The sequence below is a fragment of the Rattus norvegicus genome, chromosome 17 (genome assembly GCF_036323735.1).
Source record: "Rattus norvegicus strain BN/NHsdMcwi chromosome 17, GRCr8, whole genome shotgun sequence".
NCBI classification, from domain to species: domain Eukaryota; kingdom Metazoa; phylum Chordata; class Mammalia; order Rodentia; family Muridae; genus Rattus; species Rattus norvegicus.
In genome coordinates, this window is record NC_086035.1 from 34,591,513 (window position 1) to 34,611,312 (window position 19,800).

Sequence of the window (19,800 nt, forward strand, 5' to 3'; positions counted from 1 at the left end):
TTAGCCTAGGACGTAGCCCAAAGCAAGGCCTCCAGAATCAATTAACGACATCACCAGTACGCAAAGCCTGCATCCTAGAAGTTAGGAACAAGATCTGCTTAAGCTGGTCCCGAGAGCAAGCTGGCACCTGTGTTTCCTGCCTGATACTGTGACTTGGGATGAAAACAGAAGTCATACCCCAAGAACTCTTTCAAAATGCCCTGCGTAACAGCTAGGCCAGAAATGGGTTCTTTGCAGACAGCAGCCAACACTCCCTCCCCATATCTCTTCTCAACCATAAAAGAGAACTCTCAGAACTGGACATGAAAAGGAGAAGAATTCAGATAGGATCATAAACTTGTACTCTTCAGAATGCTCATTCAAGGGGACTGGGAAGATGGCTCAGTGGGTAAGAATGCTTGCTATGCAAGCATGGGGACCTGAATTCAAAACCCCAGCACCATGTAAAAAGCTGGTCACGGCTATCCTTGACTGTAACCCTAGCAGTTTCAGACAGAGACAGACAGATCCTGGAAGCCTGCTGGAGGGAGTGCCTAGACAAAAAAAATAGTAAGCTCCCAGTGTCAGTGAGAGACAGAGTCTCAAGGCAATGAGGTGTGTAGTACCAGAGGAAGGAAGACGTCCGATACTCTGCTCTGGTCTCTGCATGCATGCATGCACACTTGTGCATGTACCACACACATACACACATACACACATACACAGAGAGAGACAGAGAGACTGAGAGAGAGAGAGAGAGAGAGAGAGAGAGGGAGAGAGAGACAGAGAGAGAGAGAGAGAGAGAGAGAGAGAGAGAGATTCAAAACCATCCAGAAATAATCACAAACTGTTTTTAATTAAAAAGGAAAAAAAGGAGCCATCATCCACTTTTACAAACTCCACCCCTCATGGGAGTAAGGGAAAGTCAATCCACAGGGAGGCTCCCCCATGTACCCTGATCTCACATTTTCTAAACCCAACCTCTTGTTCTCCCCTTGCAACAACTCAGAGGAAACAACTTTGGGACACATTTTAGAGTTACATGGAGTTCTTCCTTTGGGAACTGGTCCACTCCCTACTTCTGCAAACTGGCAACCATTCAAGCAAGCAGAAAGAGGAAGAACGGGTTTGGGAATCTCCCATTTCACTCTCATGGCAGAGCTTTCGGCTACCACAACACTGCTGAGGTGAAAGTCACTGTCTGTGAACTGCCCACCTCAGGCAGGACAAACCATTCCCAGACTCACCTGCTGTGGAACAGGGGCTCGGATAGGTTTTTGACCCTTTAGAAACCAGAGTGCACCCACCAGTGTCACGTAAGTAGGAGGAAGAACCGATAGATTACCATGGTAGGTAACTGGCAAAGTGCCACCCCTAACCAAGAAGCTGTTTGCAGTTGATGACTGGTGGAAGGCACTGGGTGTATAAACCACAGGCTTAGGGGCGGCAAGCTCTGTGCTCAGAAATACCAGAAATTACTAACACAAACAGCATCCATGTGGTCTTCTGTTTGTTTGGGTTCTGCTTTATTTGACTGTTTAAGAGAACAATATGAAGTAAAGAGGGTGGGAGCAGAGATCTGGGAGGAGCTGAGAAAGGGGAACAATATGACCAAAGTGTGTTGCATTAAAATATATAGAAATAAAATAATAATAATAATAATAAAGCAATGTGAAATGTCCTATGAAATGTAATAACATCATTAGTCATTTAAAAGCAAATTTAAGAAAAGACAAGTGATCATACATGCACACACACACAAACACACACCACATGACTCTTTTTAGAGCTCTTATAAGCTTTATACATACTGTGTAGAGAAATTATCAAACTCCTCCTTCTCAAATTAGAAAAATGGACCTCCTAATGTTCCTCCAGAGACAAGGATACTATCTTTTCAAGGAGAGGCACTGAGGGGAGCGAGATTAGAAGTCACATTCCCACAGCTCATTTGGCTACAACGTTGGAAGACTATGATGTTTAAAAGTCTATTAAAAAACAAGACTTTCCTCCAAAACAAAAAAATGTATCATTAACTACAAAATCATATTGAAAAGTTGCATTTCAGTGTTTTTAACAAGTGTGGTGTTGGCCCCACTAATCAAGAGACTTCCTGAAACCAGAAGGTGGGCTTCTCAGAGAAGCCATGAACGAAGAAAAACAGTGCAAGCTCTCTCCCTCCCTCCCTCACTCTATCCCTCCCTCCCTCCCTCCCTCCCTCCCTCCCTCTCTCCCTCCCTCTCTACATAGCCCTGGCTGTCTTGGAACTCATATGTAAACCAGGCTGACCTCAAACTCACAGAAGTCCACCTACTTCTGCCTCTCCAGTGCTGGAGTTAAAGGCCTATGCCGATATGAAAGTATCTTTTTAAAGCACTCAGGCCATCTCTTCCATAAATATTTACTGAGCCTTCACTCTTGCCTGTGCCAAGAATCTTTCTAAACACTGAAAATGTAACATAAGCAAAAGATAAAAGTCTTTATATTTACGAAATACACCAGAGGCTGAAGTGGTGGCTCAGCAAATAAGACTTCTTGCTGCTCCAACAGGAGACCCAGGTGTGATTCCCAGAATCTACATCATGGGGTTTGTAACCCCAGTTCCAGGGGATCGGGGATCCAGTGCTCTCCTCAGGCATCTGTACACACATGGGACACATAAACTCACACATGCACATACATAATATAAATAAAACTGAATCCTTAGTGGTTTACTCTATTTTTAATTGTGTGTACATGTGAGTGCAGGTACCCATGGAAGCCAGCAGGGAAGCTGGAGCCTCTGAAGCCAGAATTACAGGCAGGAGTGAGCACCACACATGGATATAGAACTAAACTTGGGCGAAACTTCTCTCCAGCCCCCCAAATACATTTTTTAAATAAAAGAAACTTGAAAAAAACAACCAAACAGACCTAATGTTCTAGGATCCACAAAAGTCGAAATCAACACTGAGATTTCGGACAGACCACAGGAAAGACAGACACTGAAAAACACACACCTGCTGATCATGTGACCGTACAGACTTCAAGAAAGGGTTAAACTACTCTGTGCCTTCAAAGCAAACATCACAGAAAAACTTCCCTCTCGTTGAAGAGTTTTCTTTTATACTGTACATTTACATATTCAAAGAATATAATTAATGAGTTTCGATATATGCAAACACTCAGAAAATGGTACCCAAAGCTGAGACTGGACTTTGCCTCACCCATGCACACTTCTTTTCCTGACCTTTCATCCATCGCCCAGCATCACCCCATGACTAGTAACATCTGAGTCTCTTACCATCACCATAGATTACCTTGCATTTTCTAAACATAATATGGGCGTCTTCCTTCACTCAACACATTCATTCTGAGATGCAAACATATCATTCTGAATCTCTGCCGTTTACTCCTTTCTACAGCTGCTTCATACTCCAATGTGGTGACTATCTAAGCTGGACCCAGCTTGAGGCTGGCTGCCATATAAACAGATAAACCTTCTTCCAACTGAATCCAACTTTGCATCTTTTAACACAAAGCTTTTTGTCTTTTTCCCACATCCTTTTCCCTGAAGATTCCTATCTTTCACATTTTCTTACATCCTGGAGACTCTTAGACACATCACTTGTGGAGAATAAGCAAAATACATTCCTCCCAGAAGATCCCAAAATTTTTCCCATACACTACTCAATCCTAGGATCTTACCTGTGAATGTTGGATACGCTTGCAGTGACCATGACCCCATAACACATCAACACCAGCACAAAGAGATGTACAGCATACCTTTAAGATATAAAAGGGGGAGGAAAGATGCTAAAACATGTTGACCTACCTACTGGATACCCCACTCCCCACTCCCACCCATTCCAGAGAGCAAGCAATCAATTAACTCATGAGAGAACATAAGTCAAATTATTGTTCTACGGAATTAGAACACTGTATCTCAAAAAGACACCAAGAAAACTGAACACAGTTTACAGCTGCAGCCCTAGGAATGTCTGGAATCAGTAAGTGGTCATGTTTACAGCTGTTTTACATCCATATAAAATTGAAAGTCCAAAGAGAATTCTTTTGGGTGGAGTTTATGTTTTTAAGTCTCAAAGCTACTTTTCTAAGTTTCAAAGTATCAGTACCAAAATCCCATTCCCAATATACCAGGGCTTTTTTTTTACACAGTGACTGATTCAAAATATGCATCTTTTCCCAGTGATTTGTGGCGGTATTCTGGTACCTTCACCAAATTCACAATTTGCTTGAAGAGTCACTCCTAGAAATTTTAGTGTCAAAAGAATGTACCCTAAGAAGTGTCACTCCCCATGTATTTGCAGTCTTCGGGTGTTAGCAGGTGTCTACACTAAGTTTAAATCTCACATCTCTTCGAGAATGACTCATAACCCTAACACCTGCACTGAAACCTTTGGACTAACACCAAGTCTCCAACAGGAAGTCAAGAAACACCAACATATGCGAAGATTAGGGAGGGTTCCCTGTTGGGAAGAACTAGACCTTATAGCATTCCATCTTTATGACTCAAGGAGGTCTATGGAGATCTAATCTTAAGAAGGAAAAAAAGCAGCCTTTCAACACTTAGCCTTATTGTTGGATCTAGTCTTTAACATGAGGGAAGGCTCCCACAACATTCCCATTCATTTACAGTAAGATTTCTACAACCCGATCTCACCAATCTTTTCAAGGTGTGAGTTATCTTACAATATCACGCATTTCTTACCAAGAATAACATCACAAAGCATTCCAACAATAGACATTAGAATTTATGAGGCTTACACTCACCAACCAAAACAAAACACCACAAAATAAATGCCCAAGATGGTGGCCAAGGTGTGCCGGACCTCGGGGCTGGCTTTACCAGGACGTAAGTAGATTCTAAACCAGAAAGCAGCGGACAAGGCCAAGAGCTGGCAAGCCACAAAGTTAACCTGTGGAGACAGAGGAGAAAGACTTTTTCAGTGTTTTGCTTACATGTAAATCTGCTTTGCATTTTTCGGTTATCTATACCAAGATGCCTCTGAAACTAACGTTCCTCCCACCCCCCTCAGCTGAGTGTCTGTTTGGAGGACCAGTGAGCAGCAGAATAGAATGCAGCCTCCACGTGGTATAATAAGCCTAGGCTGCAGCAAAGGCTAGGAGGTTAACAATACTTACTGCTCAGTTCCCAACACACACAGGGTGAGAGGGAGGCTCTGAAACATCAGAAACGCCATTTCCAGAGAGTCTGAGACTCTCTTCTGGCCTCCTTGGGTACCAGACATTCAGGCAAAACACAAATAAATAAATAAATAAATAAATAAATAAATAAATAAATAAATAAATAAATAAATAAAAATAAATAGTAAAATTTGAAATGAAATGCTAAACCCAGGAGTTCCCTCTCCAACCCTTTCAAACCTTTCAATGCTCTTCTTCCCAACGCAGGGAAAATACAGTTCCTCATGTTGTGGTGAACCTTAACCATAAAATTATCTTGTTACTACTTCATAACTGTAATTTTTGCTATTGTTATGGGTCACAATATAGATATCTGATATGTAGGCAACCCCCATGGGAGTTGAGAACCACTAGTAGAAGGAGACAGGAAGTCTGTTGACTGTTTTTGTTTGTTTGTTTGTTTGTTTGTTTGTTTTCAACACTTGAACATTAGATTCCACAGCAGCTGGTGCTACTTTTTGGGTTGTTGTGTCTTTAGGAGGCGGAGCTCACTTGAGGAAGTGCGTCATGAGGGTGGTAAGCCTCCTATCTGCCCTCTGCTTCCTTACTGTGGATAGAGTATGACCTGTCTTCCCACCATGTCTTTTTCCCATGGTGGACTAGATCACACACAGATACACACACACACACACACACACACACACACACACACACACACAGTGAGCCAACTTCCTCTGTAAGTTACCAAGCATTTGGTCACAACGACAAGAATAGTTAACCAATATGCTTTCTTTCCTGAAAAATCCAAAGTTTTGCCAAAGTGGTCATCAAGTGTTTTCTGACCCACTTTTCTTATTGTAAATCAGCACCACGTCACAACTTGACTTCCAGATCTGACAATGGACATCTATGAGAGACACAACCCACATTAAACCTCCAGTGTCAGTCATGGCCAACTGTAACAGACAGCACACTCCCTATGACACAAGTCGCAATGGTCTATCTCCGGGGAGTATTTTTTTGTAAGGGCCATGGGCATGGCTTAGCTGTGGGGCAGTCGTCTTGTGTGAGGTCTGGACTTGACCCCCAGAACTGACAATAAGGGAAAAGAAAGTAAGGCAGAGAGGAAGAAGAGGAGCAAGAGGAGGACAAACCAATGATAGAAGATGAGATGGAGGATTGTACCTAAAACGCTAAAAGCTGGGTATTGTGGCTCACAACTATAATCCAGCACTCGGCAAAGCAGGAAGATGAAGAGTTCAAGGGCACCATCCCTGAATGTATATGAGATCAAGGACAGCCTGGGCTCTCCATGCAACCAAAGGAAAAAAGAGAGAGAAAAAGAGAAAAAAAATTTTTTAAAAATTCCTCAAGACCCATGGGAAAAATAAGCTAATTTTTGAAAAAGAACTAACATGTATCTTGGCAGTTTAAACTTAAGGCAAATCAAATTCCAAACATGTTGAGCGATTTGACCATTATCAAAAGCTGGGAAAGTAATGTACTCTTTAAAGTATTAAGGATAAAAATCAGTACCAAGTCACTTTTGGAAAGCAAAGAGTGAAAAAAAGAAAAGAAAGATTTAAGTCATGAATAAAACCACAGGATTTCATCAGCACTTTCCCAAGCCTAAAATGGAGCAGCTGTTACTGATGTTCATTAGCTGTGTACTGGGAGGGGACAGGGAGGGGGACAGGGAGGGGAGAGGGACAGGGAGGGGGACAGGGAGGGGGGACAGGGAGGGGAGAGGGAGGGGGGACAGGGAGGGAAGAGGGAGGGGGACAGGGAGGAGGGACAGGGAGGGGAGAGGGAGGAGAGAGGGAGGGGACAGGGAGGGGACAGGGAGGGGGGACAGGGAGGGGAGAGGGAGGGGAGAGGGAGGGGGGACAGGGAGGGGGACAGGGAGGGGGGACAGGGAGGGGAGAGGGAGGGGGGACAGGGAGGGGGACAGGGAGGGGGGACAGGGAGGGGGGACAGGGAGGGGAGAGGGAGGGGGGACAGGGAGGGGAGAGGGAGGGGGGACAGGGAGGGGAGAGGGACAGGGAGGGGGACAGGGAGGGGGGACAGGGAGGGGAGAGGGAGGGGGGACAGGGAGGGGAGAGGGAGGGGGGACAGGGAGGGGGGACAGGGAGGGGAGAGGGAGGAGAGAGGGAGGGGACAGGGAGGGGACAGGGATGGGGAGAGGAAGGGGAGAGAAAGGGGAGAGGGAGGGGGAGAGGGAGGAGGTGAGGAGGGGGAGAGGGAGGGGGAGAGGGAGAGGAAGGAAGGGCATCAGCTCCACTTGAGTTCACTTCGTTTTCTTTAGTAAAAGCAACAACACTTTAGACAATCCCCTTACAGAAAATGGAACTTTCAGAAAGTTTTTGATGGCTTTGATGACGACTGTATTGTTTCCTCTCTGTTTAAAATATTCAATTTCACCAGACACTCAAATACACCTGTTCCCACTGGACTCCTCCTTCACTTAAAAGACCCAGAGAAAAGGACCTAAAAGCCTACTCTGCAAGCTTTGACCCTCTTCTAATCCAGGCTAAATGAACAACCAACAACTGGCACACCATAGTGAGAATCTGGAGTGGGAGAGCACTCTTATAACTCTAGCAGAGGGGAGCTGAGGCAGGAGGATTGCTAGTTCAAGGCCAGCCACAGGGAACATAAGATCCTGTCTAAACAAATGAAAAGGGGTGTGTGTGTGTGTGTGTGTGTGAGAGAGAGAGAGAGAGAGAGAGAGAGAGAGAGAGAGAGACAGACAGACTGACTGACTGACTGACTGACTGACTGACTGACTGACTGACTGACTCTTGGCCCAGAAACCAGCCTACAATTTGTTCCATTCCTTCTGTTTGGCCAGGAAATGTGGAGCACTTGTAGATGAGAAATGATTCAGGGTATACAGCAGTATTCTTTGGAGCAGTCCTCAGGACAGTAGCAACCGAAGTGCCTGGAATCCAGTTAAAAATGTACCTTCTCTGGTGTCCCAGACCTACTGAGTCAGGGCACTTTGTATGTGGGATCCAGTAACATGTTTATGTGAGTAACATAATGTGTTTGTGTGCTCCTTTACCCCATCATAATCCACTTTGAAACACTGCTATGAATGAAAAAGAAAGCTTTCAAAGGGCTAAATAACCAATGACACAAACCAGCCAGGTATAATGGTGTGTGTGTGTGTGTGTGTGTGTGTGTGTGTGTGTGTGTGTACCTTTCCAGCATCTGGGAGGCTGAGGCAGGAGGATTAGTAGCACAATCTTGAATCTAGTATGGTATGTTTCAGAACCAGCCAAGCTACATAGAGAGACCCTATTATCTCAAAACCAAACCGAAAGAAAACGAAACAAAAAGGATAAAGCTGGAAAGTGGCTGTAAAGTACTGTCTGAACTAACGAAAGTTCTGGGCTTGCCCAAACTTCACTGGGTTCCCGCATCTTCTAGATCCATCTCCAGTTGTAGCAAGAACCGCACGCTGTCCTTCCTGCCTGCCATCCTTGGTATTTCACTATCACCTAAAGTCATCTTTGGACTAAAGCTAACATCCACGGCCACTTGAAGCAGTGCGTGAGGTCTCTATTAGTCTACACTACCAAAATTAGCACGTGCATGAGGGGAGGACAGGATGAATTCACCAACTACTGAGGCTGTTTCAAAGGGACCTCCCCAGCTTCTTCCTGCCAGCCCGGTCCCCAGTCTCTCTCCCACTCAACATTCACATGGTAGGCCAAGCTCCTTCTGCACCAAGAGGCAACACAGCCCTGAATCCAATCTGGGTTTTCAGCTCCCAGATGAGTTTTACAAATCCGAGGCAGAGACAAACCTAAAAGTCAAGGCAGTTTCCAGAAAGGGGACTGGAAAGGAGAAAGGTTTTTTTGTGTGTTTTTTGTTTTGTTTTGTTTTTAAATTTTTCATTCAAAAAGTTTGTCTTTGTGAAAAGGATACAATATACACCAAATCCCCCCAAAATTAAACCCCACCTCTTAGAGGAAGCATGGATAAAAACTATGTGCCTGCACACATTGTGATATTCTTTATTAAATCCTTCGCAATTACAAAGAACACTGGCAGGATATTTTCTTTTCCACTGCTGCAGCCCACAGAGGCATGACTGCTGTGGCCTCCAGAGGCATGCCGGGGGCTGCAGTTTCATTCTTGAGTTCTAACGACAATGTTCCCACAATTGTGGTGTTGTGTGGACCCCACTGTACAAAGGCAATGTAGAGACCAGCTGTTTGGTTGATCAGATTCCCAAACACTAGCTGGGCTGGCACAACTCAGATCCAGCGCACGCTCAGTTTCTACAGCCTTTGCAAGATTTCCGAGTCACCGTGTGTTATTCCACCAGCCCAGGGTGCGCTGAGCTGCGATGTTCAAACGTGGCTCATAAATACCGCCCCCTCCCCTGCTATTCTCAAACTCTGCCAGAAAGCTGTTATTTGGGGATTTCTGTCTCATGGTCTTCATGGCTTCCAACTGAAAGCAAACTGTGTCAGGACCTAAAAAATATTACCGTCCTCCTAATTGAAGAGAGGCTAGCACGCTAATTTTAACAGCAAATATCAACAGTCCGAAACACTTCCCCCTCCTCCTTTGTTGGTGCACCACGGCGGGGCAGGTGAGAGGGCAGACCTGGGACAGCAGCAGCACTGCTTTGTGTGCACCAGAAGGAACCAGCGTGATTGGACGGGCCCTGACTCAAGGGAAAGTCATTTTCCACCACAAACAGTGCTCTCTCGCCTTACACTGCACCCCCGTCTCCCAAAGGAGGGGGAAAAAAGCAGAAGGGAACCCAAACTGTGATTCCCTTCTGTTCCACAGAACAAAAAGTGTCTGTCCCACACCCTTTAGCTTCTTTCCACTTTCACTTTCAAAGAGAGCCTTATTCCCAGCGCCTCAGAATGTCAGCGAGCCATGGTTTTAAATCTCCAAAGAGCCCATTTTTCTCCACTGCCCGAGGACAAGCAAATGTTATTAAAGATGGATAATCAATGTGCATGATTTTACAACCCAGCAAACTCTCAATTGATATCTCCTCTCATCCTGAACATAAATGTCTTTTATTGAGTGCTTACGACAAGCGGAGGACAATGATTCTGACTACCAGGCTAAGGATCCTGAGAGCTATATGCACTGGCCTGCGTCCCGAGACACGGGGAGACAGTGAGCAACACTGTGAAGTGCAACGGCTAAAGTCACAGCAACGTCCACAGAGGTCGCATGCCTCTCGCCGACCATCTCAGTCCCAGCATCCTCTGCCAAGCATACCTCTCGAGCAACTCTGCTGGCTACCTATAGTGATGTCTATAGGCCATTGCTCTGTGTCCTCACATAATCTTCTGTCTATCGGAATTGATTTTCCATATAAGGACAGCAGCTACATTAGATTTCATATGGCCCGACCTCATCACCGTCTCTTCAAAAACCATCTCCAAACATGGCCACATTCTCAGACACAGGGGTTACCACTTCAGCATGGGAATCTAACCTGTAACACTGCCCAGTAAAAGCCTCTTCTCAAACCTGTGAGTTCACATCTCTGTTCTTACCTCAGAAGGCAGAACGTAGGCAGAGCCCAAAGCCACGGCTTCAGGGGATGCTATGGGTCCCATCGTAACCTGGAGCCAGCTATCTAGAGGATACAACAAAAATGACCACCAACGGGGCCACCCAGCGGCCGGCCCTGCTTGGATGCTACTATCCCTGTCGAAAATTTGATAGTTCATTCTAGGTTTGTTCATTTTGGAAACGTTCACTGTCCTTTGGCCCCTGTTTTAAAAGAAAGCATTGGCAAGCCTTTTTAAAGATGCGTGTATTCGTGTATGTGTATGAGCACTGGTATCCATCTAGTGTCTTCCTCTGTCACGACCCACCCTATCTTTCCAGAACGAGAGTCTCTCATTGAACCTGGAACTCACCAATTTGCCTAAGCAGCTAGCCAGCAGTCCCAGGGATTTACCTGTCTCAGTCCTCCAGCACTGAGACCATAGCGGGCACAACTCACACGTCTTAAATGGCTTCCTGAAGACAGAGCCCGGCTCTCTCCATGCTGATGTAGCAAGCAGTCTATCTACTGAGCCATCTCCCCAACCTAACAATCAGCATTTATTGGAGCATGTTATAGATCAGGGGCTCAACAATGTCAGTTGCCACTCAAAGTGACTCACCTGCACTATCTAATCATCTCAAAGACTGTCAGCCACTGCCCGGGAAAGGAAAACACGGCTATCTGGTAGCACTCTGAGTTAAACCGAGGCTCCTCGTCACCTGTCAAGACACCAGTGCTGTCCAGGGAGAACTGGAAGTAATACTACCAGAGCTAAAAGTCCTTGCCAGTGACTGGTTTTTGAGTGGAACTCTCCAAGTCCCCAGGGTGTATATTCTCAGATCTCAAGTCTCCTTCAGCAGTTCTGAGTAAGAAGAGACTATCCCTCCTAATTCTCAGAGAAACAACCTACACACACTTGGTTATAGTTGAAATTGCACAGGAAGACTTAGGGCTTGCAGTGTCCTGAAAATATTGTATTAGTTACAACCCAGAATGAAAACCCTTTAAAAACTGATACAATGGTCCCAAATGGTCATCCTGTCTCCTTACTCAGGACGAGGATAGCCTACCCAGAAGTCCTATATTTATATCCCTTGGCTTAGTAGATTAAGAAGAATGAGTAGAATTCAGGACCTGTAAGATCTAAAGAACCCTGTTTTCAAACACACTGTCATCCAGCTCCTCTGAAAACAGAATTCCCTGCACTGTGAGCCAGTACAAGGAGCCAATGATACCCAGTAATAATGACAGTGCGGCAAGCATTTATGGCACCAGGCACATGGCCATAGCTTGGCTCCGTCCTCTTTCCTGTCTAAATAAGTCTTTCATCTTCACAACTCTGAGGATATTTGAAGTATTTAAGAAATTCATGAAAAGTTCACACACCAGAAAGTCAGTAGCAATACTGGACTGAATCCAGGGAGTCTAAGGCTGAGAGTGTAGCTCACTGGATACAGTGCCTGCGAGAGCCCTGAGTATAACGCTATCCTCGGGTACACAGCAAGTCTGAGGTCACCTGGGTTATGAAAAGCCTTGTCTTGGGGGCTGGGGATTTAGCTCAGTGGTAGAGCGCTTACCTAGGAAGCGCAAGGCCCTGGGTTTGGTCCCCAGCTCCGAAAAAAAGAACCAAAAAAAAAAAAAAAAGAAAAGCCTTGTCTTAAAGAGAAGCCACTCAGAGTCTGGTTCCTGAGTCCACCAATGAGCACACTTAACACTCTCACTCTATTGTGATGCCTCATTTCCCGGATGAAGAGACTTGAGCCTCGTAAGCATTCTGGGTGACAGAATTCTGGGTGACAGAGCTGCTGAGTCTCGGACGCCAGGGTCCTATGTGACATCAGTTTCCTGCGGCTGTAACACATAGCTGGGAGAAAGCATTTAAAAAGAAGAAAGGTTTACTTCGGCTCACACGTTCAGTCCATGGTCAGTGAGCTTTGATGCTTCAGGCACAAGATGGCACGGAACATGGTGGCACGGGCATGTGGTACAAGGCCTGCTCACCTCATGAGGTCCAGGATACAGTCAGAAAGGGGTAGGAGTCTCAACATCTCCTCCAAGGGCACACCCAGCAACTTAGCTTCCCCCAAGTAGGCCTCATACCTTAATCTAATACATGGGCATTTGGAAGACATTACAGGTCCCAATACTAACTCACACCCAGCAAGCCTTCTTGTGGCAGTCCACAGCCTGGGATGCAGAGTCTGTACAATTTAACTGTAAACTTACAGACCGCCCTGAGAAAAAGGCTCTCAATTGACCACTAGAATCAAGGAATATTAAAAAAGAAAATATTTTATGTAAATTCTTTTTAAAATTCCTCCAGAAACAAAATTGAAAGCAACTGATATTTGGGCTCATGTTGGAATAGGGTCTTATCAAAGAACTCTGGGGATCTGGAAGGATGCTGAAGGGGCCTGGAGGATGAAGAACATTTGTGGATGATGGTATAAGCTTGAATATATCAAGATCGGCACATAGAAAAGGAGCCCTACCACTAGCAGGGGTGTGTGTGTGCATGTGCATATGTACGTGTGTTGTGTGTATGTGTATGTGGGTGCATGCGTGCGTGCATGCATGTGTGTGTGTATGTGTAGTGCATATAGATAATACACATACACACACATATATATAATGTCTTCATAGCTAATATAAGACATTGACATTATGTATATATTAATATAAAATGTACAATATATATTTATATTGCATAAAAGTGTACATTATGTGTAGTATATATTTTTAGAAAATCTGAAATTTTCCATGTGACTCAGTTTCACCCAGCCAAAGTTGTCATCAACTTCTCTCAAGCTGATGGAATAATAGCATCCAGTGAAGAATTACCACCATGTTCTCGGTTACATGAGAAAATAACATCTATCCACAGGATTGTAGTGGGCATTCAGTGCAATAAAGCTAGCACTTTATAATCGATAAAATGTCACATGAATTAGCTGAACTACAAACTGTAAAGTTAGCTAGGCAGTGCTGGCACATCCCAGAACTTGGGAGGCAGAGGCAGGTGGATCTCTATGAGTTTTGAGGTCAGCCTGGTCTACATTGGGAGTTCCAAGACAGCCAGAGGTACATAGAGAAACACTGTCTTAAAAAACTAAAAGCAGGGGCTGGAGAGATGGCTCAGTGGTTAAGAGCACCCGACTGCTCTTCCAGAGGTCATGAGTTCAATTCCCAGCAACCACATGGTGGCTCACAACCATCTGTAAAGAGATCCGATGCCCTCTTCTGGTGTATCTGAAGACAGCTACAGTGTACTTACATATAATAAATGAATAAATCTTAAAAAAAAAAAAAAAAAAAAAAAAAAAAAAAAAAAAAAAAAAAACTAAAAGCAAAACCAAACAAAGACAAAAACTTTAAAGAGAACTGCCTAACAAGACCACCCTGAGAAAGACTCTCAATTGACCACTAGAATCAAAGGAATCTTTTTCTTTCCCCTAAAATCAGCAGCATTTATTTGGAGCAAATTCAGCTCCCGGGGCTGGACAGTTGAATGCAGTTCCACCAATTGCTCCAATTCCTCCTTCCACTGCAGTAACTAGGCCAAAACGTTCGGTTGTTGGTGGGATCAATCCAGGGGTTCCATTTGGCGTCACAGTGGCGGGTCCTGGGGGAGCTGGAGTACCAGGTGACACCGGAGCAGGGGGCATGGCGCCTCTGTTGTTTATGCCCATAGCCCCTCCCACAGCCGTTTGGCCCAATCTTATCTCTTGTTCTCTCGCATCGGGAAAGGTTCCCTTGAATCCTTCTGGTGCCACATCTCTTTCTCACGGCGCCTGTGTTGCTCTTCCTGCCTGAGTTCTAACTGCTTCCTGTTTCTGAACCTCTTGGTTATGCAACTCCTCCATTCTCCGAAGCTCTTTGGAGAAATTAGCATAACCTGGCGCTCATGGCCTGCTGCCTCCATCTCCACTTCCTGCTTCTCACGAGCCTCCGTGGTGCTCCGGTCCACTTGATCCGGCTGTTGCTTCTCCATCTCAGTGAGTGCCTTCCAGCGCATGACATAGTCAGTCATACTCAAAGGGCCCAGACTGTGCAAATCTGGGTGTCTGTTCCCCTTTCTTGTGAAATTGCTGGTTTTTTATAACCAGATTCTCTGGAAGTCCCTCTTTGTCATCTCACTAGTCCATAGGCTGCACAGTCACAGGCCGAAAATGTGGTTAGAAAGAAGAAGCCCTCACTGCATCTGTCCAGAGCAGCTGGCTTCCCTGAGGACTCAACGATGCCTTTCCCTGAGGGCCTTTCTCGGTCATCCATGATGACTACAGCCCTCTCCACCCGGCCAAACACAGAAAAGGCTTCTTCCGGCCATTCATTGGACACGTACTGAGGAAGGTTGCGGACTGTAAGGGATGCACTATGACAGGCACAGCGCACTCGCAGCTGCTTTCCACAGAGTGACACGCTATCCCACTCCGCTTTGGCAATTTCCGCTAGGGTTCGTGTTTCCAAGCGCAAAAAGCCAAAGCCTTCATCCTTATGAGTGAAAACTTCGCCTGCTTTTCCATATTTCTCAAAAAGGTTCCTCATTTTCTCCTCAGTGATGTCAGGGGGAAGACTGCCCACAAAGGGACGGCTATGTTGGGTAAAGGTCTTCTCTTCTGGTTTCCTAGAATTCTTCAGGTCAATAGTCAAGCCTTCATTCTGGCTGCTGTTCTGCTGTCCATTTGCAGATATCGGTGGGAGTGGCTGATGATGGTGGGAGTGGCTGATGATGGTGGGAGTGGCTGATGATGGTGGGAGTGGCTGATGGTAGTGGTGGTGGTGGTGGTGCTGGTAGTGCTGGTGCTGGTGATGATGATGATGATGGTGGTGGTGGTGGTGGTGGTGGTGGTGGTGGTGGTGGTGGTGGTGGTGGTGGTGCTGATGTTGGTGCTGGTGCTGGTGATAATGATGATGAGGCTTCCCTGGAATATGATTCTGCTTCTCCAAGTTAAAGGTTTTATTGCCCTGCACTTTCGCACCCTTGTCTTTGATTTGAACACAGCAAAGTGTCTGCCTCCCAGTTCTGTCTAACCCCGACTGCCTCTGCCCTCAGGTCTTTGCTCAGAGTAAGGACCATGCTGCATAGTCTCCACCATCCCAAGAAAAAGCCAAAGGAGTCTTAAAAACGAAAATTTAAAACTCCCTCCCAAAACAAGATTGAAAACAACTGCTATTTGGGCCAGAGACGGCTCATCAGTAAATGCACGTACCAACAAGCCTGAATTCAATGCACAGGCCCCATGTGGTAGACAGTGAGAACCACTTCCAGCAAGTTGTCTTCTGGCCTCTAAACCCATGCAACAGGCACACGTGCGCGCGCGCACACACACACACAAAACACACACACACACACACACACACACACACAATGTAATAAAATTTCTGTTTCCTCCCAAAACAAAATTTTTAAAAATTAATATTCCTAGATGCTGGGGCCTCACTCTGAAGCACAATAGATGAAGGGCGTCCTTTCTCATAAAACTGCCCTGGGTGATTCTACCCGGCAGGCAGAGCTGAGTGCTCACTTCACTTTATCGTTCTGCTAAGTGGCAGATTAGATATAAACATACGCAACAGTAGTTAGAGGCTCGACAAAACCATATCAGACTTTCCACTGATTCAGTCCAAACCACTGAAGTGGTCCCTAGAGGGAAGTGGAGACCATGGCCACACTCTCTAGAGAAGGAAATGGAGTCTCCGACAGCTAACTGTGCTTTTTCCACCCGGCCAATGGGAACTATGACACCGCTGGGCCTTCTCTGGCATGGTGTTCCTATGTGCTGGCTCAAGTCCTGATGCCTGTCCCAACACTCCCTGCTCCTCCACATCCCCTGGAAGAACGCTACGAGGAAGACTTAGAAGACGGTGGACCTGAGGCTCTGCAGAAGGATCTGCAGACAGGTAACTTCTCAGACGCAGCAGCACTTGGGAAGCAGGCCTGGAGGCCATGCCTGGCCAGTCACATGGGGGCTGAGATTTGAACCTAGTGTCTCACGTTTGCTTAACAAGTATTCTTGTCTTTCTAAGGCATCTCTCCAGCCCACGGTTTTGTTTTTAAATGTTATAGCTGAAGATGTCTTCAAATATTCTAAACTTCATATGAGAGAAGTCTCTCTAGGTTGCACTGAGTAAAACCCTAGCGTGATTTAATTTTACCAATGAACACATAGGGAGGTGCGGTGGGGGTGGTTCCATTGATTAAGTGCTTGCCATGAAGGCACAGCACTGACTTCGGATGCCTAGAGGCTGTGCCTGGCATCACACAAGACACCTGATGTCAACCTCTGGCCTCTATGTATACACACACAGAGGTACATATACATAACATGTACATCTACACACATACCACATGCACACCACACACATACACACCACACACATATACACATACCACACACACATACCACACAATCATACACACACACCACACACATACACACCACACATATGCACACACACACACACAAACGACCGGTCCACATGGAGTGTATAAGGCCATTCAGACAAGTTAAACTACTGCCCTGTCTGAATGAAACATACTGCAGGGACACCACGCCCTTCCCTTCCTCCAGGCATGGAATCAAACCACATTTAAATGAAGTCCATCCTAAGAAGCCATCTGAATTTTCACTGAGTTCATTTTATTACAGAAATTAATAAACGCTCACTTTATATCAAGTGACAGGATCTATTTTCAATAAAAGATATAAACAAATTAAGTGAAAAGAAGATGTCATCATCCACCTTCCCTTCTTTAAGATCAGGGAACATTTCTTAATAAGTTTTCTGTATTTAATTTCAATACAGAAAGGTAGTTTCTATTCACAGGCATTGGTTTCTCCTTTGGCTTCATGCAGTTGTGGTGTAATGACAACCGTGTGTTGAGGTTTTCCACTCAGCTATGAAGCTATGAAGCATCTTTCTCGGTGTGTTGATTAATTCTGTCAACTTGATTGCATTAGTGAATGCCAAGGGCATTAGCCAAGCGCTCTTCTGGGTATGCCTGTGCGGGTGTTTCCAAAGAAGACTGGCCGAGGGGAAAGACCAATCCTGAATGTATGGCGCCATGCCACACACTGGGATCCAGACTGAATGAAGAGAGAACGGACAAGTCAGTTGAGCACTGGAATCCCGTCTCTGCTTCCTGATCCACCATGATGTGAGCAATCAGTCTTCTGCCACCATAGCCAGAGCTGGTTCCACAGCCAAGGCTTCCCCTTCAGGCTGAACTGTATCTCCTGCACTGTGAGCCTGAGTAAGCTTCCCTTCCTCTAGTAATTCCTCTACGGCAAGGCAGCAGTGAGAAAAGCAGCAGACACACCAATTCACTCGTCTCCAGTTAAACTGTATTTTTTTAAAGCTGCAGAGTACACCACAGCATGGGGGCAGTCAAAGGACCATTCCTCACTCCTTAGATAGTTACAGATAGCCTGTCATTTCCAGATCATTTCCTGGGATGGTGTATCAGTCAGCTTTGGGTTGCTGTGACAAAATACTTGGGGTAAACCAAGCCACAAAGGCTTCTGTGGCTCACAGCTACAGAGGGTTCCTTCCATTCACGGCCACTTGGTCCCATAACTGTGATCTTGTAGCCCCGCAGAACACCATGGTGGGAAATGCATGAGGAAGGAACTTCGTTCACCTAATGAACGCTGGGAAGCAAAGTGGGAGAAAGGAAGGGCCGAGGCCTCCATTTGCCCTTCAATGCTGAGGGTACCTCAGCCCTTTAACTAATCCTGTGTCTTCCAGAAGGTTCTACCCAACAGCGCCAATGGCTGACAACCAATCCCTCAACACCCTGGCCCTTGGAGGATGTTTAAGATCCAAACCATAACAAAGAAGGTACATTCTACTTCCTGTCCACCCAGAAGAGTCACCAGAGAAGGAGGAGTGGCTTAACAGAAGTTAAAAGGAAGCACTGAGCATGCCCAGTCCACACCTCAAGAGCTTCCTTCATGGAGAACCAGCCTGTCTACACGAAGCATTCCCAAGCCTGTGCTCCCTGCACATCATCCCACTCCAGGAGTCCTGCTGCTCAGTATGTAGGGATAATAAGTCAGTTCCATTCAAGATTAAAGACAAAAGGCAAGGCCTGATGGTGCAGTGGCAAGAGGATCATGTGTTCAAGGCCTGCCTGAATCACACAGTGAACACAAGGCTAGCCTGAGGCACTTGGAAAAATATCGTTTGCAAATAAAAATCAAAGGAAGGGACTGGATACAAAGTCCAATGCTAAGAAGGCTAGCACAGCATGCATGAGGTTTAGCCCTGAATATTCCACCAGTAATAGTAATTAATAAATAAGATATATACAGTAAACCCTTTGTGATCCAAGAGTCCCATCATTATTAAAGTAATGTTTCAATCACTAGTAGTAGTTGCTGGGTCTTATTTCCAAATTGGTCCTATCGAATGTACCTAAAAAGCTAATGTACTGTGTATCGACTGTCTGGGATGCTATGTGCCTGATAGCATTCACACAACCGTTCGACAGTTTCTCATTTGCTCACAGCGTGTGTTGTTACAAGCTGTGCCATACCGAACACTTTCCTACATGTAATTACTCACTGGTGAGTTCATAGCTGTAAGATAAAGACCTAGCCCCACCCAATGATATAGTTATTCAAAATCCAAAGTCCTATTACTTCTGTTTTCCAAACATGAAGCCAGTTTGAACTCCGTAAGACTGGTTCTCCTCCTGCCACACCCCATCCTGCAGCTGCCATTGGATGGAGTTCTAGAACCTTCCCAGTCGCTTTCAATCAGGTGGCGAGAAACTGAGGGGAAGGCACTACTTTCAATTTCCTGATTAGCAGTTGAGCCCATTTCCCTGCCTGACTGGCCTTCAGCCAGGGAGTTCCGTGGTCACTGAACTAACATCCTCAAACATTGACTGAAGAGAGAGCATCCCCCACCTGAGCTGAGCGCAGTTCCTCGCTCTGCAGAAACTGGAGACCAACCGTAAACAACGGCGCAAGTGTAAAAGCGACTTTGTGGAACAGAAGCCACTTTGCCCCTGGTCAAACCTCAGCAAAATCATTTAGCCAGTATCTCTACCAGGTGAGACTAGGGCCGGCAAGATGGCTCAGCAGGTAAAGACACTTGCTGCCAAACCTAATGACCTGAGTTCAATCCCC

At 45.7% G+C, this 19,800-nt stretch overlaps 1 protein-coding gene and 1 pseudogene across 4 annotated transcripts in view; both read right to left on the reverse strand.

The window, feature by feature from the left end:
• Positions 1-19,800, reverse strand: part of Mboat1 (membrane bound O-acyltransferase domain containing 1) — a 113,674-nt gene that overhangs the window by 51,481 nt on the left and 42,393 nt on the right. For all 4 annotated transcript variants that reach the window (XM_039096010.2, NM_001109120.1, XM_039096011.2 and 1 more), the window contains exons 2-3: positions 4,753-4,898; positions 3,667-3,744 (exon numbers count right to left, since the gene is read on the reverse strand). In XM_039096010.2, the coding sequence (XP_038951938.1) occupies positions 3,667-3,744; positions 4,753-4,898 (224 nt within the window). The remainder of the gene's footprint in view (positions 1-3,666; positions 3,745-4,752; positions 4,899-19,800) is intronic.
• Nono-ps6 (non-POU domain containing, octamer-binding, pseudogene 6) lies at positions 14,104-15,485 on the reverse strand (annotated as a pseudogene).